Genomic DNA, 26912 nt, shown 5'->3' with positions numbered 1-26912 from the left:
TTGGGGGGAGGATACGAGGGGTGTGGAGTCCAGCCCCTGTATGTAGTCTATATATGGCATAGTGAACAGAACAAGAAGCTCTTTTTCTCCTATCGTCCCGGTCCATTCCCAGAAGGCTGTTGTTGCTGAGCTCCAGCAAGGCTCCAGGCCTGACACAAAGTTGCTGACACAAAATGGCCGCCACAGCACAGGCAGAGAGGAGGGAGGTTGTATCATGTAACTACTCCTCAGGTTGATTTTACTAGGAAGGCATGTTGCCCTCTTCCTTCTCTACCCTCTCCTCTGCTTTCCTCCTGCCCCTGTGTAGGCTGGTGCCTGGTGGTGTGTTCACCATAGAGTCCCGGGCCATGGCGTGTGATACGCTCATTGCTCATCATCTGGCAGAGTGGTGCGACTGTGTGGCCATGATGACGTGGGAGGAGGGTCCATCCCTCCCGTCTCTCCCTCCATCCCTCTCTCCTCTCCTCTGCTGGTGCTGACCCATCCCAGCCAGCACAGACATGGCCTCGGCGGCCGCCTGGGCATTTATGCCGTTGGGGCCCGAGGAAGGAGAGGGGCTGGGCAGGGAGCTGTGCTGGATGACGGGTGCTGGGGAGCCGGTGGGCTCCGACACGTCTTTCATAGTACTGTCTTCTCCTACAGCACAGAGACACAAGAGTTACAAGGATGAGTTTACCAGAGATACTCTACATGGTAGAAAGAACAGAGCCACCAGAAACCACAACAAGCTATTTCAATCACTTAACCCCCATTAATGAAGACATTTAGCATATGTACTTACTGGCTCATTGGTTCTAACAACAAAGTATTTTTGTTATTCCTACCATGGCCATCTAGAGATCTGAACTAGCCACTGATTAAGCCAAGGTAGTGATCTGAACTAGCCACTGATTAAGCCAAGGTAGTGATCTGAACTAGCCACTGACTAAGCCAAGGTAGTAATCTGAACTAGCCACTGACTAAGCCAAGGTAGTGATCTGAACTAGCCACTGACTAAGCCAAGGTAGTAATCTGAACTAGCCACTGACTAAGCCAAGGTAGTAATCTGAACTAGCCACTGACTAAGCCAAGGTAGGGATCTGAACTAGCCACTGACTAAGCCAAGGTAGTGATCTGAACTAGACGCTGACTAAGCCAAGGTAGTGATCTGAACTAGCCACTGACTAAGCTAAGATAGTGATCTGAACTAGACGCTGACTAAGCCAAGGTAGTGATCTGAACTAGACGCTGACTAAGCCAAGGTAGTGATCTGAACTAGACGCTGACTAAGCCAAGGTAGTGATCTGAACTAGACGCTGACTAAGCCAAGGTAGTGATCTGAACTAGACGCTGACTAAGCCAAGGTAGTGATCTGAACTAGACGCTGACTAAGCCAAGGTAGTGATCTGAACTAGACGCTGACTAAGCCAAGGTAGTGATCTGAACTAGACGCTGACTAAGCCAAGGTAGTGATCTGAACTAGACGCTGACTAAGCCAAGGTAGTGATCTGAACTAGCCACTGTAGACTTGACTATATAACGTTATACAATGCCTTTCATCCAACAGCCTGAGGAGAGGTTTCAGTGTGTTTTCTAGATGCTGCTAGATAGCAGGCTCACCCATGTTCTTCTGTAGAGTGGTGACAGGGCAGTCCTTATGAGCCAGCAGCAGCTGCTTGAGATGAGCCACCTCGTTCCTCAGAAGAGACACCTCATTCTGAAGAGACACAGTAACACAATGAGTCAATACTATTATTATTAATAATTACAATAACAATGAGTCAATGCTGTTGTTATAATTACAATAATAATGAGTCAATACTGTTGTTGTTAATAATTACAACAATAATAATAATGTCAATACTGTTGTTATTAATAATAATAATAATAATAATAATAATGAGTCAATACTGTTGTTGTTAATAATTACAATAATAATAATAATAATAATAATGTCAATACTGTTGTTATTAATAATAATAATAATAATAATAATGAGTCAATACTGCTGTGTTTTCTCACACGAATACACAGAGAGAGAGGGTCTGAAGTCACTGTTGATGAAGCAAACAAGAGTGATATATATTTATTTATGTATTATTTTGACTGGGACAGATTTAGCAGGCTGGCTAGTTTATCTGTAGTCCCTGGGCAGATGGATAAAAACATTGAAGAAAGCAGCATGGTATGCACATCTCAAACGTATGGGGCAGGAATAAAGCATTGAGGACTGAATAGCAGCATTAAACTGTGTGCAAGTTTTCATTTTTTCCCTCTGCCATTACTGTTGACTCACACCGACACAGAGAAAGGCAATGGATAATACTGAGACATTTAGATTGACTTTTCAAACTGGTTGATAGAAATATCTCAATGAGTGGGTGGTTCAAAGAAAGTACAGATGAGAGCAGAATACAGTGCAATCTTGAAAACGCGCACTCACACACCCACCCTCCCACACACTCCCACACCCACCCTCCCACACACTCACCCTCCCACACACTCACACACCCACCCTCCCACACCCACCCTCCCACACACTCACCCTCCCACACACCCACCCTCCCACACACCCACCCTCCCACACCCACCCTCCCACTCTCCCACACACCCACCCTCCCACACACCCACCGCCAGGAAGACGTTCATGGAGGAGAGCTCCTCGGCCTTCTTCTCTAAGGAGTTGACCCAGACTTTGCGTTTCTGTCGGCAGCGCGAGGCGGCTGCCCGGTTCCTCTCTAGGAAACGCTGTCGTCTATCATCCGGGTCGTCCTCCGCTGCACGCCGCCGCCGACCACCGGTAGGCTGAGCAGGAGACACCTGGGGGGGAGAGAGAGCGAGAGAGAGAGAGAGAGAGAGAGAGAGAGAGAGAGAGAGTCATGGCAGCAGGCAGACAGGGGTATAGACTGAGGGGGAGTGGGCTAGACAGATTGAGCTCAACACTGGAAGTCTTTTAGTGGCTAAATTATAATTTTGCATTTTAAAGCCCCTCTACTGATGTCAATGAACCACGAGTCATGAAGATCCAAGTCAAGAGGGTTTTGATCATTTTCTATTGTGGCCACAGAGTATAAGTCTCCATTTATATTCTTTACAATTAACATGCGTGTGTGTATCCTCATTCCTCCTAAGTGGAGATTTTATTTTTTCTACCTCACTCACCTGTCCATCTCCTCATTTGAATTCTATGCGGTCACTGTCACTTGTCCACTCAAGCTTAACATTGTTGCCATCTATCGCCCACCAGGTGCCCTTAGAGAGTTCCTCAACGAGCATGACACCTTGATAAGCTCATTTCCTGACGATGGCTCACCGCTCATCATTCTGGGCGACTTCAACCTCCCGACATCTGCCTTTGATTAATTTCTTTCCACCTCTTTCTTTCCCCTCCTTGCCTCTTTTGACCTCACCAGTCCCCTCCCACTCACAAGGCAGGCAATACGCTTGATCTCATCTTTACTAGAGACTGTTCCCCCTCCAGGTCTCTGATCACTACTTTGCTTCCTTTTCTCTCTCCCTTTCCTCCAACCCTACCCACTCAGCCCCTACCCAGATGGTCACTTGCCGTTTCAATCTTCGCTTTCCCTCCCCACTACTCTCTCCTCTTCTATCCCATCATCTCTTCCTTCTGCTACATCCTTCTCCCTCCTGTCTCGTGATTCTGCCTCTTCGACCCTACTCTCCTCCCTTTCCGCATCCTATGACTCGCACTGTCCCCTTTCCTCCCGGCCGGCTCGGCCCTACCCGCCTGCGCCGTGGCTGAGTGGCTCATTGTGAGCTTACAGAACAGGGCTAGGACACTTCCTTCCACCTTTATCCTCCACCCGCTCCCTCCTCCCTCTCTGCGGATGACTTTGTCACCCACTTTGAAAAGAAGGTTGACGACATCCGCTCCTCATTCACTCAGCCTATTGAGTCCACTGATCCCACTTACACAGGACTACCCTACGCTTCGACCTCTTTCTCCCCTCTCTCTCCACATGAAATCCTGAGACTAGTGAGGACCGGCCACCCGACAACCTGCCCGCTCGACCCCATCCCCTCCTCCAGACCATCTCTGGAGACCTTCTCCCATTCCTTACTTCCCTCATCAACACATCCCTGACCACTGGCCAGAGTTGCTCCCCTCCTCAAGAAACCAACACTCAACCTCTCTGACGTCAAAAACTACAGACCGGTATGTATCCCTTCTTTCTTTTCTTTCCAAAACACTTGACCGTGCAGTCTCTGACCAACTCTCTCACTATCGCTCTCAGAAATAACTTCTTAACCCTAACCATCCCTTCTTTCTTTTCTTTCCAAAACACTTGACCGTGCAGTCTCTGACCAACTCTCTCACTATCTCTCTCAGAAATAACTTCTTAACCCTAACCAGTCAGGCTTCAAGATGTGTCACTCAACCGAGACTGTTCTCTTCTGTGTCACGGAGGCTCTACGCACTGCCAAAGCTGACTCACTCTCCTCCTAGATCTATCCACTGCCTTCGACACCGTGAACCATCAGATTCACCTCCCCACCCTCTCAGGGCAGGGCGTCTCAGGTTCTGCACACTCTTGGATTGCATCCTACCTGGCAGGCTTGCTCCTACCAGGTGACGTGGAGAGGATCTGCCCCACGTACTCTCACTACTGGTGTCCCCCAGATCTCAGTTCAAAGCCCTCTCCTCTTCTCTCTATACACCAAGTCACTCGGCTCTATCATATTCTCACATGGTCTCTCCGATCATTGCTAAGATGGTGGATGACAACTTATTTTCTCTTTCCCTTCTTCTGACGCCCAGGTTGCGACACGCATCTCTGCGTGCCTGGCAGATATCTCAGCTTGGATGTCAGCCAATCAACCTTGGCAAAATGGAGCTGCTCTTCCTCCCGGAGAAGGCCTGCCCACTTCATCACGGTTGACAACTCCACAGTGTCCCCCTCCCAGACTGGAAAGAAACTTGGCGTGACCCTGGATAAACACCAACATCCATAGAGTCCGACCCTACCTCACACAGGAAGTGACGCAGGTCATAATCCTGGCACTTGTCATCTCCAGTCTGGACTACTGCAACTCACTGTTGGTTGGGCTCCCCGCTTGTGCCATCAAACCCTTGCAACTTATCCAGAACGCCGCAGCCAGCATGGTGTTCAACCTTCCCAAGATCTCCCATGTCACCCTGCTCCTCCGCACACTCCACTGGCTTCCAGTCGAAGCGCGCATCCATTACAAGACCATGGTACTTGCCTACAGAGCAGCAAGAGGAACTGCCCCTCTCTCCCTACCTTCAGACTATGCTCAAACCCTACACCCCAACCTGAGTACTACCAAGTTCTGCCTCTCGTCTCCTGGCCCTCCCACCCCTACGGGAGGGAATCTCCCGCTCAGCCCAGTCAAAGTTATTCTCTGTCCTGGCTTCCCACAGAGTCCCTGCCCATCTTCTGAAACCACCTCACCACCACTGACTTTGCTGATAGCTACTTTTTTTAAAGGAAAAAATGAGCTTAAGATATGTGGTTGTCCCACCTAGCTATCTTAAGATGAATGCACTCTGTATTTTGCTCTGGATAAGAGCGTCTGCTAAATTACTCAAATGTAAAATGTGTGTGTCCACGTCTCCATGTTGTCCTACCTGTGGCTGTGCAGGGGAGGGTCCATGTCTCCATGTTGTCCTACCTGTGGCTGTGCAGGGGAGGGTCCATGTCTCCATGTTGTCCTACCTGTGGCTGTGCAGGGGAGGGTCCATGTCTCCATGTTGTCCTACCTGTGGCTGTGAAGGGGAGGGTCCATGTCTCCATGTTGTCCTACCTGTGGCTGCGCGGGGAGGGTCCATGTCTCCATGTTGTCCTACCTGTGGCTGTGCGGGGAGGGTCCATGTCTCCATGTTGTCCTACCTGTGGCTGTGCGGGCGAGGGTGCGTCTGGGTGCTGCACCAATTGCTGGCTCTGCTCCATCCTCTGGGGGTGCATGGGGCTGCCGGCCACCCCCCCCATCTGACCCCCTGAACTCTGCTGTGCTAGTGCTGCCTTCAGCCTCTACAGGAGACAGGACAACCAGGGCCATGTTAACAGTAACCCCACACACACACACACACACATATAACTATATAGACAGACAGACAACCACACACACAGACAGAAATAAACAGACACACACACACCTGCTCATTCATGTTATCACTCCCAATGTACCTGCTTAAACACACCTGTTTATGTATCTGATCTTTTCCTATACAAGCACTCCGAATGTTCATCAAAACTATTATTGGACTGCAATCTCTGTCATGTGATGAACAAACAGAGATAGAGGGAGGGAGGGAACGCAATAGGGCAACAAAGAAGGAAAGAAAGAAGGAAAGAAAGAAGGAGAGAAAGAAGGAGAGAGAAAGAGAGAAGGAACGGTGAACCGGAGAAAGACAGAGACAGAGAAAAGCAAGATGAAAAGCGAGAGACAGATGGCGAGTGAGCCAGAGCGACAGATATAGTGAGCGAGAGAGAGAGAGAGCAAGAAAGAGAGAGCGAGAGGGCGAGAGAGAGAGAGCGAGAGAGAGAGCGAGAGAGAGAGCAAGAAAGAGAGAGCGAGAGAGAGAGGGCGAGAGAGAGAGAGCGAGAGAGAGAGAGAGCGAGAGCGAGAGAGAGCGAGAGAGAGAGAGCGCGAGAGAGAGAGAGCGCTCACCATCTTGGCCTCAGAGTGTGTGGTGTACCCGGAGGGGGAGTTGGAGCCACTGCTGCCGCCTCCAATAGGAGGACCAGGGATGCCGGGAATGTTGGGCACCATGTGCATGGGCCGAGCCAGCTGGAGACAGAACACACACACACTTTAACGACCTAGCTAGGTCGGGGCTCAGGCTGGCAAAGTCAGATACTACCTCAATGTCAGTCTTTTCAAACTGCTTCATATATGCTTCTATGTGAATTAATACACATTGTAGACGACTAGTGCAAGCATACTATTTCATTATTTTATCAAACTTTCTGATTGAGATGTTATTACTCCCTTAGCGAAGGTCAGCTTCCACGTCAATCAGAATTGGCAACAACCACCATTCCCAAACCAGACAAGGACAGACAGATGGGTGAAGGCAGGGCACTTACAGAAATGACAGAGGGTATCTGCATAGGACCAGGCAGGAGCCCATTGGGAAGGTGCATCATCATGGGGTAGTGGCCAGTGGGAGAGCTATAGAAAAAAAGAGGTAGAGGGTTACTGGTAGAATAAAAAAATCTATTTAAAAAGCTCCATCTTGCCCTCTGATAGGGTAGGTGGAATTGACACCATATTGGACACACCTATCCAATCCTTTCAGATGTACAGAAGTGGCCTAAGGGCTAGGTACAGAGTTAGTTAGATATATATTCTTTGTATCTGTACCATAATGGCGACTATGACAGCACGGGCAGATCCATTGAAGCTATTTTATTTTTATTTTGTGTTTGAAAAAAAGCATAAAGCTTATAATGGTGATTTACCGACACCTGCAGTGCTGGAGTCCTGAACCAAATCCTGTGTGTCATTAATTTGTGGCCACTAGATGGCGGTGATACAGCTTAAAGCCATTTAAAAACCAGGTAACCCAATTTGAAGAAGTCAATGCTCTGATCATTGGCTAATCCCTTCCAACCCATAGGAATACCCACAAAGCTGACTACTTTAAAATGGTGGAAGCCCTCAATGGCAATGCAAAAACGGGTTAAATCCAACTAGAGATCTCGTAACTACAGTGCCTTCAGAAATAATTCACATCCCTTGACTTTTTCCACATTTTGTTGTGTTACAGCCTGAATTTAAATTTGATTAAATTGAGATTTTTTTGTCACGGGCCTACACACATGCACAATACCCCATAATGTCAAAGTGGAATTATGTTTTTAGAAATGTTTACAAATTGATTAAAATGAAAAGCTGAAATGTCTTGAGTCAATAAGTATTTAACCCCTTTGATATGGCAAGCCTAAATAAGTTCAGGTGTAAAAATGTGCTTAACAAGTCACATAATAAGTTGCATGGGCTCACTCTGTTCGCAATATTACTGTTTAACATGATTTTTGAATGACTACCTCATCTCTGTACCTACACATACAGATAATTGTAAGGTCCCTCAGTCGAGCAGTGAGGTTTTCCAATGCCTCGCAAAGAAGGGCACCTATTGGTAGATGGGTAAACATTTAAAAGTAGACATTGAATATCCCTTTGAGCATGGTGAAGTTATTAATTACACTTTGGATGGTGTATCAATATACCCAGTCACTACAAAGATACAGGCGTCCTTCCTAACTCAGTTTAGGGCTGTCCTCAACAAAAAAATGTGATCGGTCAACCAAGAATCGATTGGTCTAAAAAAAAAGTACGTATTTTTCCATATATAGAAACATCCTATGTGTTTTAATCAAATCAACTATATGCACTGAGCTTGTGTGATGCTTTAAGCGAACTGTTTGATGAAATACTTAAGACACAAATGACTAGAGGGAGTCCGACCGCAATTGATTTGATTGTGCTGGGCCTGGCTCAGACTTTCTGCTCTGTGTTAAAACAAAAGACAGCGAGTGACTGTGTGACTAGCACCCGTTGTCTCACTCTCCTCCCTGCTGCAGCGACCACCACAGAACATCAACAGTGTGTATCGCGCTGTCCGTGTTGCTGAAGCTGCAACATAATTACAGCCATTTCTGACTGAAGTGTTATGTTACCGAAATCCCTAATTTGTTTAGGATAAACATTCCCTATTCCCTCAACCCTTGGTGCTGTTAGATTACAATATAATTTTTCTGACCGTTTGGAACAATGTAAACAACACTAAATAAATTATACCGTACCAGAGAGTCTGTTGTAATGTTTTTTTGTTTTTTTGTAAAGCCTTTATTACAGCAAAGACTAAAAACAGTCGCATTCATTCGTGAATACATTTTCCGAAATGGAACGGTTTCGGTGTATTTATTGTTTATGCTAATTATCCAATGGTCACTTTGTTATTTTATTTAAAAACTAAAATTCTTGATTGCATTTCAAATCATGAATGACTCGTATGCTGTGTAATGACATAAACAATTAAATAATTGATTGATACAGTAGCCTATATAAGTATTGAAATATAGGCCTAAGTAAGTTACGGTATTAAAGACTAAACAGGATGCGCTCTTAGGCCTACAGCTCGATGGTGGCTATACAAGGCTTCTATACTAAGCCTACTAATGATAATGACATTACTTATTATTATAATGATGATCATAATAATAGTAATAATAACAATAGGAAGGAGATCAAGGAAAAAGGAGGGTTATTTTTATTATAAATATTATTTTCCTGACAATTTGGAACAGTGTAAATACTAAATAATGTATACATAATACCAGAGAGGCTGTTCTAACGAAAAGCCTTTATTACAGTATAGCAAAGATTAAAAAACAGTCGATTTGTGAAATTGTTTATCCGACATGTGGTTGCGTGAGGCTTGGTGCTCACGATATCTGTAGGCTATTAAACAAACACTCAAACAGGTTACAGAAGCAGGATCTGTCTTATTTCTGTAGATATACACTACCTGTCAAAAGTTTGGACACACCTACTCATTCAAGGGTTTTTCTTTATTTTTACTATTTTCTACATTGTAGAATAATAGTGAAGACATCACAACTAAGAGAATGCCAAGAGTGTGCAAAGCTGTCATCAAGGCAAAGGGGGGCTATTTGAAGAATCTCAAATATAAAATATATTTTGATTTGTTTAACACTTTTTGGGGTTACTACATGATTCCATATGTATTATTTCATAGTTTTGATGTCTTCACTATTATTCTACATAGTAGAAAATAGTAAAAATAAAGAAAAACCCTGGAATGAGTAGGTGTGTCCAAACTTTTAACTGGTACTGTATATGGATGATTTATAAAGCCAGGCACATTTAACAGTTAGGCTGTTGATTATAGACGTAATTAAGTTGGGGTTTCGTCTCTCCTGACTTTTCTTAGACAATTAAGACATGGGCTGTTTTCTAGTCTCCTAACTCCGCTGCTGCCTACAGCACACTGAAGTGTTTCAGAACCGCGACAGGCATGCTTGCAGCTTTACAGCAAAGAAAACGGCTTGTCTCTAGCCTAAACGGTCGTAAAAAGGGTTGATGTGGAATTCAGCATATAAAAGTCATCTTTAACTGCAGCTCCAGGCCCCATGGAGGACTAGCCTGGGTCCAGATCTGAGCAGTCTTCAAATCTAGAACCAGGCTTGTGCAGGACCAGTCACTCACCCCAGCAGGGTGCGGTTGGAGGGTGGGGTGGGTGTGATGACGGAGGTGGGTGAAGGCATGGTGGGCTGCAAGGTGTCAAAGCCCAAGTGGAGGGGCAGAGAACCTGGTCTGGGACGCATAGGGAGGGCACCGTGCCTCACGATGGTGGGGGTGGGGGCCGAACTCAGCACTGACCTCAGGGGAGTGTCCTGAGAGAAGACAGGAGAGATGCCTAGTTCAACAACAGATGTTTAGTATAAGGTCAATTATGACTCTCATAGGTTTAATACAGCCTCTTTCCCAATGCATTGTGGATTGTTTCTTGATAGCTCATAGACATAGTTAATATGGAGTACAGCAGGTCCGTACATGTTGTTTCCCGATCCTGTCAGACGCTCCCCATCAACAAACCACAGTGCCCATCCATCCTGGTCACCCATACCTACCCGTTCCTCTGGCGCTCCCCTGTCCCCTACCTTTGGGTGTGACTGAAGGGACATGACTGGCATGTCAACCCATAACTCTAATCCTAACCAGAACCAATTAGGTCATTCAACATGGGTTTGCTGGTCAGTCATGTCCCCTAAGTTTTGACCCCTACCTTTCCTCGTCTCACCATGGCATCCCTGCTACTGTCTGACATGCTGGAGAAGGAATCAGGACTTCCTGGTGGGGAAGAGTCAACCTCCACAGGCTCCTCCTCCTTCACCTTCATGGATTCTGCTGACGGTGTCTGCAGGCTCATGTGTAGGGCCACCTCTCTGTGGGGGGCAGGGAGCTGGAGGGGGGGGTGGGGGGGAGAGACTGTGACACTATGAAACACAGCAGAGATATCCCTTCAGAAGATCCAGGACTCCCATCCCATTCCACCCTATTGCTCATGTGACCGATTGGGTTCCGATCCTGCTCTTCTGCGTGCAACAACACTGTGTTCTGACCTAAAGCTTAGACCTAATGCAAGTCTTTGGGTCTCAGATACAGTACCTAATCAGGCAAACATGGTCTATCAAACTCCCTCGGTTCTATAATATGATAATATTATGCCATTTAGCAGATGCTTTTATCCAAAGCAGTCTTGTGTGCATACATTTTACATACGGGTGGTCCCGGGAATCGAACCCACTATACTGGCATTGCAACCGCCATGCTCTACCAACTAAGCTACAGAGGACCAAGCGATTTCTACTCACAGGGTTCTTGGCCCGCTTGTCGTCGTCCTCCTGGGCCTTCCTGAACTCCTCAGCGAAGGAGCTAGCCAGCTCGTTGAACAGCCCAACCTCCTCACAGTTCTTCAGGAAGCGAGTGGGAGTAGGGGTCTGGTCTGGAACAGGAGGAAGAGAAACACAAAGAGAAATGTCAATTTGAGAAAATATCACCTTTTTTCAAAGCCCATGGATGACTTTTATTCTGACACACTTTGGCATGACGATTTAAAGATAAAATTAATCCAATATTCAACTACTAAAGGTCAACCACTAAAGGTTTTCAGAGAAGTCAAACTTGACAGGTGGGGACATCAGTGATCCTATATCCGACTAAAATGTTCTGGTGATCACAACTGACATTTGGGTACTCAACAACTGACAAATGGACCAAAGTAAAGAGGTGCCAGAACAGTAGAGTAATAAAGCGAAATATTACAGACTCACTAGGAGAACCAGTACCTTGGATAATGACAGAGTCAGTCCTGGCAGGGCCAAACTTTAGAGTCATCTCATGCTTGTGTTTGTGTACAGCCAGGTGGTCCTCATTGGTAAACCTCTGGAGAGAGGGTGGGAGGGGGAGAGAGGGAGGGAGAGAGGGTGGGAGGGGGAGAGAGGGTGGGAGAGTGGGAGGGGGAGAGAAGGAGAGAGGGGGAGAGAGGGTGGGAGGGAGTGAGAGAGAGGGAGAGAAGGAGAGAGTGGGAGGGGGAATGAGAGAGAGAGGGTGGGAGGGGAGAGAGGGAGGGAGGGGAGAGAGGGAGGGAGGGGGAGAGAGGGAGGGAGGGAGGGGGAGAGAGGGAGGGAGGGAGGGGGAGAGGAGGGAGGGGGGGAGAGGAGGGGAGGGAGAGGAGGGGAGAGCGGGGGAGGAGGGGAGGGAGAGGAGGAGAGAGGGGGGGAGGGGAGAGAGGGAGATAGGAGGGAGGGTGGGAGGGAGGGGAGGAGAGTTAATATCACACACACACACACACACACACACGTCAGTTAGGGCCAGAAAGCACCTTAACCTCAATATCAGATGTCACAGATAACACATACGGTATCATTTTGGGTTGCACAACAAAGAATATACAATATATACAATACACTAGGATTTGTGTAATGCAGCCTTTTTCAGACCCTTTTAACCGTAAGCGACACAAGCCTACATGTATAGGAAATGGCATTGGTGACTGAGTGTGAAAACACATTGAGCCAACCGCTTGCCTTGCTCATTACCAGGAAGTGGCAGGCTAAGGTTAGGGAAGTGGCAGGCTAGGGTTAGGGTTAGGGAAGTGGCAGGCTAGGGCTAGGGTTAGGGTTAGGGAAGTGGCAGGCTAGGGCTAGGGTTAGGGTTAGGGAAGTGGCAGGCTAGGGCTAGGGTTAGGGTTAGGGAAGTGGCAGGCTAGGGCTAGGTTTAGGGTTAGGGAAGTGGCAGGCTAGGGCTAGGGAGGTGGCAGGCTAGGGCTAGGATTAGGGAGGTGGCAGGCTAGGGTTAGGGAGGTGACAGGCTAGGGTTAGGGAGGTGACAGGCTAGGGTTAGGGAGGTGGCAGGCTAGGGTTAGGGAGGTGACAGGCTAGGGTTAGGGAGGTGACAGGCTAGGGTTAGGGAGGTGACAGGCTAGGGTTAGGGAGGTGACAGGCTAGGGTTAGGGAGGTGGCGGGCTAGGGTTAGGGAGGTGACAAGCTAGGGTTAGGGAGGTGACAGGCTAGGGTTAGGGAGGTGACAGGCCTACTTGTTGGCTTCCTGTACGTTAATAGATTAAGCATCTGCGGTGCACTTGCATATTATTCCATTTGTAAGACGTATGGTCAACTGAACAAGTAGCCTCGTGAACAAGTATGTGTTTATCTGCTTGCAGCACATCTGCAGAAGTCTGTCAGCCAACCAACCCACCAAGGTGCTACAAATCAGTCTTTGTTTGTTCTCTTCCCTTTTGGAGTTGCTTTAGTTTAGTTTACGGAAGTAGATCAAAACAAAAAGAAACACTAAGTCGTGAGTGTGAGTGAGTGAGAGAAAGAGAGAGAGAGCAGAGAGAGGGGGGGTGGACAGAGCAGAGAGAGAGAGAGAGGGGTCCGCTCACCAACCAAGAATTCACAAAATGGGACAAACACCAAATTGAGACTCTGCATGCAGAATTCTGCAAAAACATCCTCCGTGTACAACGTAAAACACCAAATAATGCATGCAGAGCAGAATTAGGCCAATACCCGCTAATTATCAAAATCCAGAAAAGAGCCGTTAAATTCTATAACCACTTAAAAGGAAGCGATTCCCAAACCTTCCATAACAAAGCCATCACCTACAGAGAGATGAACTTGGAGAAGAGTCCCCTAAGTAAGCTTGTCCTGGGGCTCTGTTCACAAACACAAACAGACCCCACACAGCCCCAGGACAACAACAACAACAACAACACAACTAGACCCACCCAAATCATGAGAAAACAAAAAGAGAATTACTTGACACATTGGAAAGAACAAACAAAAAAACAGAGCAAACTAGAATGCTATTTGGCCCTAAACAGAGAGTACACAGTGGCAGAATACTTGACCACTGTGACTGACCCAAACTTAAGGAAAGCTTTGACTATGTACAGACTCAGTGAGCATAGCCTTGCTATTGAGAAAGGCCGCCGTAGGCAGACCTGGCTCTCAAGAGAAGACAGGCTATGTGCACACTGCCCACAAAATGAGGTGGAAACTGAGCTGCACTTCCTAACCTCCTGCCAAATGTATGACCATATTAGAGACACATATTTCCCTCAGATTACAGCGATCCACAAAGAATTCGAAAACAAACCCAATTTTGATAAACTCCCTTATCTACTGGGTGAAAAACCACAGTGTGCCATCACAGCTGCAAGATTTGTGACCTGTTGCCACAAGAAAAAGGGCAACCAGTGAAGAACAAACACCATTGTAAATACAACCCATATTTATGTTTATTTATTTTCCCATTTGTACTTTAACTATTTGCACATTGTTACAACACTGTATATATACATAATATGACATTTGAAATGTCTTTATTCTTTTGAAACTTCTGAGTGTAATGTTTACTGTTAATATTTATTGTTTATTTCACTTTTGTTTACTATCTACTTCACTTGCTTTGGCAATGTTAACACACGTTTCCCATGCCAATAAAGCCCTTAAATTGAAATTGAAATTGAAATTGAGAGCAGAGAGGGTGGGGGCCCAGCAGAGAGAGAGGGGGAGAGACAGAGCAGCGAGAGAGAGCAGAGAGAGGGGGGGGACAGAAGAGAGAGAGACAGAGCAGAGAGAGAGAGCAGAGAGAGAGGGGGGAGAGAGAGACAGAGCTGAGAGAGAAAGAGCAGAGAGAGAGGGGGGACAGAGCAGAGAGAGGGGGGGAGAGAGAGCAGAGAGAGAGCAGCGAGAGAGGGGGGACAGAGCAGAGGGGGAGGAGACAGAGCAGAGAGAGAGAGGGGGGAGAGAGCAGAGAGAGAGGGGGGAGACAGAGCAGAGAAACAGAGGGGGGAGACAGAGCAGAGAGAGAGAGGGGGAGACAGAGCAGAGAGAGAGGGGGGAGACAGAGCAGAGAGAGAGGGGGGAGACAGAGCAGAGAGAGGGAGAAGACAGAGCAGAGAGAGGGGGGGAGACAGAGCAGAGAGAGGGGGGAGACAGAGCAGAGAGGGGGGGGACAGAGCAGAGAGAGGGGGGAGACGGAGCAGAGAGAGGGGGGGGAGAGAGCAGAAAGAGAGGGGGGAGAGACAGAGCAGAGTGAGAGGGGGGAGAGACAGAGCAGAGTGAGAGGGGGGAGAGAGAGCAGAGAGAGAGGGGGAGAGAGCAGAGAGAGGGGGGAGACAGAGCAGAGAGAGGGGGGAGAGAGCAGAGGGGGAGACAGAGCAGAGAGGGGGAGAGAGCAGAGAGAGGGGGAGAGAGAGAACAGAGAGGGGGAGACAGAGCAGAGAGAGGGGGAGGGAGAGAGAGCAGAGGGGGGGAGACAGAGAAGAGAGAGGGGGAGGGAGAGAGAGCAGAGGGGGGAGACAGAGAAGAGAGAGGGGAGGGAGAGAGAGCAGAGGGGGGGAGACAGAGAAGAGAGGGGGAGAGAGCAGAGAGAGGGGGGAGAGAGAGAACAGAGAGGGGGGAGACAGAGCAGAGAGAGGGGGAGGGAGAGAGAGCAGAGGGGGGGAGACAGAGAAGAGAGGGGGGGAGAGAGCAGAGAGAGAGGGGGGAGAGACAGAGCAGAGAGAGAGGGGGGAGAGACAGAGCAGAGAGAGAGGGGGGAGAGACAGAGCAGAGAGAGAGGGGGGAGAGAGACAGAGCAGAGAGAGAGGGGGGAGAGAGACAGCAGAGAGAGAGGGGGAGACAGAGCAGAGAGAGAGAGGGGGGAGAGACAGAGCAGAGAGAGAGGGGGGGAGAGAGACAGCGCAGAGGGGGGAGAGAGAAGAGAGAGGGGGAGGGAGAGACAGAGCAGAGGGGGGAGACAGAGCAGAGAGAGAGGGGGAGGGAGAGAGAGCAGAGAGAGAGAGGAGGGGGGAGAGAGCAGAGGGGGGAGACAGAGAAGAGAGAGAGAGCAGAGAGAGAGAGAGCAGAGCACCAAGTGGAAACTGACAGGAGCATATTTGTAGCCAGTACCAGCTAGCGGCAGCATCACCAATACACTAGTACATGTCTCACAGACTGATAGTATCTTTCCTATTACCAAGATGACTGGGTCGGGCTCGGGGAAACAATCTAAAATTATTCTCCCTAATTGTACATACATACTAGAGGTCTTCACCGATCAACCTGTATCCGAACATCCGAGACCCGATCCGGGACCCGAGCGGGTCCGTATCCAGAATTCTAAATAATGTCATGGATCTGATATGATTGTCACGGGTCTCGAGTATATGTTACTTTAACTGGCCTGTCAGGAAGGGTCCGTACAGAACCGAATGCGACTGCTGCAGTACAGAGAGAAATGTTATCATATATGATGCTGCTCTTGCTTTTCACCAGAGTGGAGCGTCGCGCGTCCAGCTTCTTGTTGTTGTTGTTGGCCAATCATAAGTCATCAAAGCGGCAATAGGCTACAGTCAGTCATAGAGCCTCTGTGTGGCAAAAGTTAGGAGATATCTAATCAATGGAAGATGGAATTAAAATGATGGAAATAAAATGTAAAGGAGAAGGATAGGCTACAATGACCAAGAGCCAATAGGTAGGGAGGCTGCTACTTTATATTCTGAACCGAGTTGTTATTTGTAACTGTAGGATGAGAAAGCACATGCACTGCAGCCTCAGTTAGCCTAGCTAGCTAACATTAGCTATCTTAACTAGCTTCTCCCGGTTTGAAGCAGTCAAAAACAGGCACTACGTAATCATATTTGATAATAAATAACCTAGCTATGGCAAATATTGGTCTACTATAGCGCGAGTCGGCTTGGTTGGTTGCCATCTCGTCTCTCCCTCCCTTTTGGAAATGTATAAAAAATGGAAAAATGAAATATAACATTTCCATAAGTATTCAAACCCTTTACTTGGTACTTTGTTGAAGCAAATTTTGGCAGCAAGTACAGCCTCAAGTCTTCTTGGGTATGACGCTACAAGCTTGGCACACCTGTATTTGGGGAGTTTCTCCCATTCTCCTCTGCAGATCCTCTCAAGCTCTGTCAGGTTGGATGGGGAGCGTTGCTGCACAGCTATTTTCAGGTCTCTCCAGAGATGTTTGATCGGGTTCAAGTCCTGGCTCTGGTTGGTTCAGTCAAGGACATTCAGAGACTTGTCCCGGAGCCACTCCTGGGTTGTCTTGGCTGTGTGCTTAGGGTCGTTGTCTTGCTGGTATAGGTTTTCATCAAGGATCTCTCTGTACTTTGCTCCGTCCATCTTTCCCTCGATCCTGACTAGTCTCCCAGTCCCTGCTGCTGAAAAACATCCCCACAGCATGATGCTGCCACCACCATGCTTCACCGTAGATATGGTGCCAGGTTTCCTCCAGACGTGACGCTTGGCATTCAGGCCAAAGAGTTCAATCTTGGTTTCATCAGACCAGAGAATCTTGTTTCTCATGGTCTGAGTCTTTAGGTGCCTTTTGGCAAACTCCAAGCGGGTTGTCATGTGCCTTTTACTGAGGAGTGGCTTCCGTCTGGCCACTGTACCATAAAGGCCTGATTGGTAGAGTGCTGCAGAGATGGTTGTCCTTCTGGAAGGTTCTCCCATCTCCACAGAGGAACTCTAGAACTCTGTCAGAGTGACCATCGGGTTCTTGGTCACCTCCCTGACCAAGGTCCTTCTCCCCCGATTGCTCAGTTTGGCCGGGCGGCCAGCCCTAGGAAGAGTCTTGGTGGTTTCAAACGTCTTCCATTTAAGAATGATGGAGGCCACTGTGTTCTTGGGGACCTTCAATGCTGCAGAAATGTTTTGGTACCCTTCCCCAGATCTGTGCCTCGACACAATCCTGTCTCGGAGCTCTACGGACAATTCCTTCGACCTCATGGCTTGGTTTTTGCTCTGACATGCACTGTCAACTGTGGGACCTTATATAGACAGATGTGTGCCTTTCCAAATCATGTCCAATCAATTGAATTTACCACAGGTGGACTCCAATCAAGTTGTAGAAACAGCTCAAGGATGATCAATGGAAAAAGCATGCACAATAAAGGTATTTTAGTTTTTTATTTTTAACAAATTAGCACACATTTCTAAAAACCAGTTTTCGCTTTGTCATTATGGGGTATTGTGTGTAGATTGCTGAGGATCTTTTTTTAAATTTCATCAATTTTAGAATAAGGCTGTAACGTAACAAAATGTGGAAAACGTCAAGGGGTCTGAATACTTTCCGAAGGCACTGTACGTACGTAGGAGATACTGGAAGCAAGGATTATCATATCTAACAATAAATAGCAAACAAGTCAAAATGGAGACCCTGTCACTGTAAACTTGAAGGGAAAACTCTGATGGAAACTCGAATTGTAAGGAAGGATTCTTGGAAAGGCCAGACTCACATCAGGTTTCCACAATTGCATAGCCTACATGCCATTGCATGACGGACAGGCCTGGACAAGACCTGGTCTGGATATCAGAGTGCAATTACCTGAATAAAATCACACTTCTGTTCGGTTTTGACTGAAGAACAACATAGCCTTCACACACATTAGAAAGGGCCAAGTGTTTGAGTGTGAGCGTATCACAACACACCCAAAGCGCACCAACACACTCTGCTATGATGATAGCACACACACACACACAATTTAAAACTACGGGAAAAAACTGGCAGGTCTGCTACAGAGAGGCTAGAGTAGACATCAGTGTTCATTCAACCAAACCTTAAAACACCATCCTGTACCTTTTATCTAAACATCCATTTCAGTATATATTTTCCTTTCTTGTCACTGAGTAATAAATGTTGTCAAAAAATGAAATATGTAACATCATTATCGTCCTTACATGAGCAAGTCAAGTAGAATCTAAACTGTTGTGGTAACTTGAAGTTGAGTCGCTGAAGGTTCTGAGAGGATTAATGAGCAAACAACACATTATTCATTCCAGACACATGCTGTGCCGTTGTGTCTGCGGTACATGCTTGAGTTGTCTAACCACTAAATACCTTAGGACAGCAAAGAGTACAACACTAATTATCCATTATATAATAAGGTACAAGGTAATAACCTTACTAATTTGCAATTACATTTCCTCTCCTCACTCATCTGTCGTCTTCAAGCTGTCCGCAGTAAAACACGTGGTAAAGCCTGCTGGTACAATGCCTTATGATGCTGTGATAAGCATGTGAGAACCTTTATAATGTTTCCTAATGAGGCTTATAGGTCATGTCATCACTAGCCAAAAGGGAAGAACCAGTTGGTAGAGCATGGCGCTTGCAACGCCAGGGTTGTGGGTTCGTTTCCCACGGGGGGCCAGTATGAAAATGTATGCACTCACTAACTGTAACTAACTGTAAGTCACTCTGGATAAGAGCGTCTGCTAAATGACAAAAAATGGAAATGGAAATATCCCTATGAGCAAAAGACATTGAAAATACTACGCTTCTAGTTATGACTGTTATTCACCATGTTCTCTGGCCACCATGTTCTCTGGCCACCATGTTCTCTGGCCACCATGTTCTCTGGCCACCATGTTCTCTGGCCACCATGTTCTCTGGCCACCATGTTCTCTGGCCAGAACCCATATTATTATACATACATGTTGTTTATGGCCAGAACCCATATTATTATACAGACATGTTGTTTCTGGCCAGAACCCATATTATTATACAGACATGTTGTTTCTGGCCAGAACCCATATTATTATAGCCCCCTCTGGTCTAAAGTAGTGCACTATAAATGGAATAGGGTTCTATCTGGGACGCAACCAGCCAGCCATAGACATGTAGTGCCAAGCTGAGTCAGTATGGGTCTCTAACCTCTTTTGTCTGCAGGCTGTAGAAGTGAGACAGAAACAGGTTGAAAAATGTGTCATCTGTGCTGCCTGCTGCCTGTGACTCACTGGCTGGCTGGCTTAGTGGCTGGCTGGCTGAGACAACACCTTGCCAGCATTGTATCACAACACCGCTAGGCTAGCGGTATTTCTCAGTGATCAGTGCATTGTCCATGTGGGCTCTCATAAAGAAACAGAAGCTTCAGAAAGACCCATGTTGACTAGCTAGCCATCACTATCAGTGGGATCAGTGTGTGTGTGTGTGTGTGTGTGGCCTGAATGCCAGTGTGTTGTGTTGTCCATGTGGGCTCTTACAAAGAAAATGAATTGCATTAGATCCCTCCGCATTGTTTCACAATAGCGCTAGCTGTCACTATCAGACAGTGTGATCAGTGTGTCGCCTGGCTGAACGGCAGTGTGTTATTGTCCATGTGTGAGCTCATTAACCAAAGTGGAACAGACCTAGTCTGATCACAGATGCGTCTGTCCTCTCTTGCCACTCAATCTCACAAGGAGTTGGCAACAGAACAGAAACAGAAAATATAAATGTGTTGTGTTGTCCATGTGGACACTTTCGGTGGCAGCAGAGCTAAATCCTGTTGATGTTTAAAATAAGTGTCTACTCGCTACCCATGTTCCACCACTGCAATGGGAAATGTCATTCATTTCAGAATGTTTTTTTTTTTCCTTCACCTTTATTTAACCAGGTAAGCCAGTTGAGAACAAGTTCTCATTTACAACTGTGACCTGGCCAAGATAAAGCAAAGCAGTGCGATAAAAACAACAACACAGAGTTACATATGGGGTAAACAAAACATAGTCAAAAATACAACAGAAAATATATATACAGTGTGTGCGAATGTAGTAAGTTATGGAGGTAAGGCAATAAATAGGCCATAGTGCAAAATAGTTACAATTTCATATTAACACTGGAATGATAGATGTGCAAAAGATGATGTGCAAATAGAGATACTAGGGTGCAAATTAGCAAAATAAATAACAATATGGGGATGAGGTAGTTGGGTGGGCTAATTACAGATGGGCTGTGTACAGGTGCAGTGATCGGTAAACTGCTCTGACAACTGACGCTTAAAGTTAGTGAGGGAGATAAGAGTCTCCAGCTTCAGAGATTTTTGCAGTTCGTTCCAGTCATTGGCAGCAGAGAACTGGAAGGAATGGCGGCCAAAGGAGGTGTTGGCTTTGGGGATGACCAGTGAGATATACCTGCTGGAGCGCAGACTACGGGTGGGTGTTGCTATGGTGACCAGTGAGCTAAGATAAGACGGGGATTTGCCTAGCAGTGATTTATAGTTGACCTGGAGCCAGTGGGTTTGGCGACGAATATGTAGTGAGGGCCAGCCAACAAGAGTGTACAGGTCTCAGTGGTGGGTAGTATATGGGGCTTTGGTGACAAAACGGATGGCACTGTGATAGACTACATCCAATTTGCTGATTAGAGTGTTGGAGGCTATTTTGTAAATGACATCGCCGAAGTCAAGGATCGGTAGGATAGGAGGCTTTGTTGCGAAATAGGAAGCTGATTCTAGATCTAACTTTTGATTGGAGAACCTTAATGTGAGTCTGGAAGGAGAGTTTACAGTCTAACCAGACACCTAGGTATTTGTAGTTGTCCACATACTCTAGGTCAGACCCGCCGAGAGTAGTGATTCTAGTTGGGTGGGCGGGTGCAAACAGCGTTCGCTGAAGAGCATGCATTTAGTTTTACTAGTGTTTAAGAGCAGTTGGAGGCTACGGAAGGAGTGTTGTATGGCATTGAAGCTCGTTTGGAGGTTTGTTAACACAGTGTCCAATGAGGGGCTAGATGTATACAAAATGGTGTTGTCCGCATAGAGGTGGATCCGAGCGTCACCAGCAGCAAGAGCGACATCATTGATATACACAGAGAATAGAGTCAGCCCGAGAATTGAACCCCGTGGCACCCCCATAGAGACGGCCAGAGGTCCAGACGTCCAGACAACAGGCCCTCCGATTTGACACATTGAACTCTATCTGAGAAGTAGTTGGTGAACCAGGTGAGGCAGTCATTAGAGAAACCAAGGCTATTTAGTCTGCGAATAAGAATGCGGTGGTTGACAAGAGTCGAAAGCCTTGGCCAGGTCGATGAAGAGGGCTTGTAACACTCTGGCTCTATGGACGTTTATATTGAGCCAGGGTTGTTCATTTTCTTGTGTTTGGGTGTATTTCATTTGGTGGTGTTGGGGATGGGTGAGTTTCATTTTGTTTGTGTCATGTGGTGATTGGTCGATGACTCCCAATCAGAGGTAACGAGTGTCAGCTGTCGGCTCGTTATCTCTGATTGGGAGCCATATATATTCTGTGTGTTTTCTCCTTTGTGTTGTGGGTTATTGTTTCCGTGTTGCTGTTAGTTTGTATCAGTATTTTGAACTTCACGTATCGTCATTTGTTGTTTTCTTCGTGGTTGCTTTAAATAATAAAGTCATCATGTTCACTCGCAACGCTGCGCATTGGTCCGCTCCTTTTGACGATCGTGACAGAATAACCCACCACAAAAGGACCAAGCAGCGTAACAAGCGGCAACAGGACCTACCTACACAGGAGTTATGGACGCCTCCTAAGGTCGGGACATGGGAAGAGTTATTGGACGGAAAGGATCCTTGGGCACAACCGGGAGAATATCGCCTCCCTCGTGAAGAGCTGGAGGCAGCCAAAGCCGAGAGGAGGTGGTACGAGGAGGCAGCGCGAAAGGCGAGGCTGGAAGCCCGTGGAAGAGAGGCAACCCCAAGACATTTTTGGGGGGCACATGGCTTGGGCAGCTGGGCAGCAGGAGGCTGCCACAGGGAGAAAAGGAGAGAAGGCTAACGGAGTACGGGAGCCATTGGCGAGTGGAAGGAGGGAAGTTGTTGTGGCACGGCATGAGAGACTGAAGTGTGTTCCCAGTCTGGTCCGGTCCGTTCTTGATCCCCAGTTAAGGCCAGTGGTGGGTGTTCCCGGTACGGACCGGTCTGTTCCTACTCACGCACCAGGTCCACGATGTGCGTCGCCAGCCGGCCAGAGTCTGCCGTCTGCCCTAGGGCGTCTGAACTGCCCGTCTGCCAAGCGCTGCATAAGCCGCCCGTCTGTACTGAGCCTGCAAAGCCGTCCGTCTGCCATGAGCCTTCAGAGCCGTCCGCCAGACAGAATCATACACCTGCTATGGAATCAGCAGGAGCCGACGCAGCCTATGCTGGACTGGAGGCTCGGGTTGCGTGACCGGCAGGAGCGGCTCATGCGGATGGGAGCCGTCCTGCTGGAGGTGATGACTGCAATCCGAGGCTGGGGTCCGCCTCCACCGCTAGCCGCCCAGCCAGCACCATCAGCCAGCCATGAGCAGCCAGACCCGTTAGCCAGCCATGAGCAGCCAGATCCGTCAGCCAGCCATGAGCAGCCAGACCCGTCAGCCAGCCATGAGCAGCCAGATCCGTCAGCCAGCCATGAGCAGCCAGATCCGTCAGCCAGCCATGGGCAGCCAGATCCGTCAGCCAGCCATGAGCAGCCAGATCCGTCAGCCAGCCATGAGCAGCCAGACCCGTCAGCCAGCCATGAGCAGCCAGACCCGTCAGCCAGCCATGAGCAGCCAGATCCGTCAGCCAGCCATGAGCAGCCAGATCCGTCAGCCAGCCGCGAGCAGCCAGATCCGTCAGCCAGCCATGAGCAGCCAGATCCGTCAGCCAGCCACGAGCAGCCAGATCCGTCAGCCAGCCATGAGCAGCCAGATCCGTCAGCCAGCCATGAGCAGCCAGATCCGTCAGCCAGCCATGAGCAGCCAGATCCGTCAGCCAGCCATGAGCAGCCAGATCCGTCAGCCAGCCATGAGCAGCCAGATCCGTCAGCCAGCCAGAGCAGCCAGATCCGTCAGCCAGCCATGAGCAGCCAGATCCGTTAGCCAGCCATGAGCAGCCAGATCCGTCAGCCAGCCATGAGCAGCCAGATCCGTCAGCCAGCCAGGATCCGCCAGAGCCGTCCAGCCAGGATCCGCCAGAGCCGTCCAGCCAGGGTCCGCCAGAGCCGTCCAGCCAGGGTCCGCCAGAGCCGTCCCAGCCTGGATCCGCCAGAGCCGTCCCGCCGGGATCCGCCAGAGCCGTCCAGCCGGGATCCGCCAGAGCCGTCTAGCCAGGATCCGCCAGAGCCGTCCAGCCAGGATCCGCCAGAGCCGTCCCAGCCAGGATCCGCCAGAGCCGTCCCGCCAGGATCCGCCAGAGCCGTCCCGCCAGGATCCGCCAGAGCCGTCCCGCCAGGATCCGCCAGAGCCGTCCAGCCAGGATCCGCCAGAGCCGTCCAGCCAGGATCCGCCAGAGCCGTCCAGCCAGGATCCGCCAGAGCCGTCCAGCCAGGATCCGCCAGAGCCGTCCAGCCAGGATCCGCCAGAGCCGTCCCAGCCAGGATCCGCCAGAGCCGTCCAGCCAGGATCCGCCAGAGCCGTCCAGCCAGGATCCGCCAGAGCCGTCCAGCCTGGATCCGCCAGAGCCGTCCCGCCAGGATCCGCCAGAGCCGTCCCGCCAGGATCCGCCAGAGCCGTCCCGCCAGGATCCGCCAGAGCCAGCCAGCCAGGATCCGCCATCTAGTCAGGTGATGCCCCTTAGCCCGGTGCTGCCCTTTAGCCCGGTGCTGCCCTTTAGCCCGGTGCCGCCCCTTAGCCCAGTGCTGCCCCGTAGTCCGGTACTGCCCCTTAGCCCGGTGCTGCCCCTTAGGCCGATGCTGCCCCTTAGTCCGGGGTTGCCCCTTAGTCCAGGTGGGGTTAGGTGGAGGGTGGTCATTGGGAGGAGGCTACCGAAGCAGGTTGTGACTGTGGTGGGGTGGGGATCACGACCGGGGCCAGAGCCGCCACCATGGACAGACGCCCACCCAGACCCTCCCCTAGTCCTGATGTTGGTGCGCCCGGAGTTCGCACCTTTAGGGGGGGGTACTGTAACACTCTGGCTCTATGGACGTTTATATTGAGCCAGGGTTGTTCATTTTCTTGTGTTTGGGTGTATTTCATTTGGTGGTGTTGGGGATGGGTGAGTTTCATTTTGTTTGTGTCATGTGGTGATTGGTCGATGACTCCCAATCAGAGGTAACGAGTGTCAGCTGTCGGCTCGTTATCTCTGATTGGGAGCCATATATATTCTGTGTGTTTTCTCCTTTGTGTTGTGGGTTATTGTTTCCGTGTTGCTGTTAGTTTGTATCAGTATTTTGAACTTCACGTATCGTCATTTGTTGTTTTCTTCGTGGTTGCTTTAAATAATAAAGTCATCATGTTCACTCGCAACGCTGCGCATTGGTCCGCTCCTTTTGACGATCGTGACAGGGCTGCGCAGTACTGTCTTTTATCGATCGCGGTTATAATATCGTTTAGGACCTTGAGCGTGGCTGAGGTGCACCCATGACCAGCTCGGAAACCGGATTGCATAGCGGAGAAGGTACGGGTAGGATTCGAAATGGTCGGTCATCTGTTTGTTAACTTGGCTTTCAAATACTTTGGCAGGGCAGGATGGATATAGGTCTGTAACAGTTTGGATCCCTTTGAAGAGGTGGATGACCGTAGCAGCTTCCCAGTATGAGTACAGTGTTTCCCCTAGGATTTCGTTCAGCAGCGGTGGCAAAGGGGGGCCCTCCTCCTAACTGCAGAGACAATTTTGCTGTTTTAAAGTAATTTCCTGCAATTCTACACATTTTGCCATGGAGCTAAGAGAAAACGTGCAGTTTTAAAGTAACTGTCCAGTGAAAATCTGACTTTTAAAAGTTAATATTCTGTTAACTCATTCCCAAATAATGTTGTTGACTCATCCTATACTCTTATTTGTGGCCAAAGCATAAATCGGATGGGAAAAAACACATCAAAAACCTACAAAAATATAGAATAAAAATATATATTGCGCCATTATCTTTTCTACATACTTTATATCTGGTTTTAGTCGTTTAAGTTTACACTGAAAACGTTTTACCATCCCAAATTATTATTAATGAATATAGGGGAAACACTGGAGTACAGTACCACCAATACCATGTTTCAACTTTCCAATCAACTGAGGACTCGGACTCAAAATATAGTTATTCCAGTCAACTGCCAGACAGCAAAATACACAAACAAGTACAGTACAACCACACAAACGCAACTGTAAACACACACACACACACACACACACACAGTGAAATCCAAACGAAATGAGGATATTCACTAGACTATATTAATTCCACGATCAACTGCCACAAACAGTAAAACATACATAAACACTAGCACACAGGTAAAACCGAACTCAGAAACACAGACACTCACACACCTGAAACCCAAGACAAGGTAAAGGTAGACGGCTTACCTGTCCACAGCCGGGACAGTTGCACACAAAAGGTCGGTCGTCCCCCATCTTTGCAAAGAGCTTGCAACGTAACTGTGGGAGAGAAGAAGAGAACATTGTTGCCGTTTCCTTGATTTCCTCAATCGGTTCTGTTGGTCCTCCAGTAGGCTAGTACAGAAAACAACAAAGCAGATATACTGATGTTCTGCTGGTAGGCTAGCTGTAGTCAGGGCAGCCATGATGTTCTGCTGGTAGGCTAGCTGTAGTCAGGGCAGCCAGGATGTTCTGCTGGTAGGCTAGCTGTAGGTCAGGGCAGCCAGGATGTTCTACTGGTAGGCTAGCTGTAGTCGGGGCAGCCAGGATGTTCTACTGGTAGGCTAGCTGTAGTCAGGGCAGCCAGGATGTTCTGCTGGTAGGCTAGCTGTAGTCAGGGCAGCCAGGATGTTCTGCTGGTAGGCTAGCTGTAGTCAGGGCAGCCAGGATGTTCTACTGGTAGGCTAGCTGTAGTCAGGGCAGCCAGGATGTTCTACTGGTAGGCTAGCTATAGTCAGGGCAGCCAGGATGTTCTACTGGTAGGCTAGCTATAGTCAGGGCAGTCAGGATGTTCTGCTGGTAGGCTAGCTCTAGTCAGGGCAGCCAGGATGTTCTGCTGGTAGGCTAGCTATAGTCAGGGCAGTCAGGATGTTCTGCTGGTAGGCTAGCTATAGTCAGGGCAGTCAGGATGTTCTACTGGTAGGCTAGCTCTAGTCAGGGCAGCCAGGAAGCAGAATGGATTTTAAAATAACCCAGGCAGGGAGGAAAACACACACACACACACACTAATATCTTAAACATTTGAAAGGGAGATCGTGAATCGTTAAATCCTTATAAAATCTCCCAACTG

General features: G+C 48.4%; 1 protein-coding gene across 3 annotated transcripts; it reads right to left on the bottom strand.

Moving 5' to 3' along the window:
- Positions 1–26912, bottom strand: atf7a (activating transcription factor 7a). Of its 3 annotated transcripts, none has more exons than XM_045207343.1 (11): positions 26051–26912; positions 11844–11940; positions 11370–11500; positions 10781–10957; positions 10201–10388; positions 7053–7137; positions 6634–6753; positions 5853–5993; positions 2611–2799; positions 1600–1696; positions 1–636 (listed from the first exon to the last, which is right to left on the bottom strand). In XM_045207343.1, exons 1-11 carry the CDS (start codon positions 26144–26146, stop codon positions 374–376), a joined length of 1584 nt encoding a protein of 527 aa, XP_045063278.1. In that variant the 5' UTR covers positions 26147–26912; the 3' UTR covers positions 1–373. The 3 variants fall into 3 exon arrangements, with proteins under 3 accessions (XP_045063278.1, XP_045063279.1, XP_041701387.1); XM_045207344.1 differs by having other exon boundaries at positions 10796–10957; XM_041845453.2 differs by lacking the exon at positions 10781–10957.

Source organism: Coregonus clupeaformis, chromosome 24 (genome assembly GCF_020615455.1).
Source record: "Coregonus clupeaformis isolate EN_2021a chromosome 24, ASM2061545v1, whole genome shotgun sequence".
NCBI classification, from domain to species: domain Eukaryota; kingdom Metazoa; phylum Chordata; class Actinopteri; order Salmoniformes; family Salmonidae; genus Coregonus; species Coregonus clupeaformis.
The sequence above is the reverse complement of the archived record's forward strand: the minus strand, read 5'-3'. Positions and strand labels throughout refer to the sequence as shown.

Bases quoted from the DNA above. Each gene is read 5' to 3' on its own strand.
- atf7a (XM_045207343.1), bottom strand. From the start codon at position 26,146: ATGTTCTCTTCTTCTCTCCCACAGTTACGTTGCAAGCTCTTTGCAAAG. The intron at 10,389-10,780 runs GTAGGGGTCAAA...GTCTTCTCTCAG, and splicing joins CCATGGTGAGACGAGGAAAG to GACACTCCCCTGAGGTCAGT. The intron at 6,754-7,052 runs GTAAGTGCCCTG...TTCTGTCTCCAG, and splicing joins AGATACCCTCTGTCATTTCT to CTGGCTCGGCCCATGCACAT.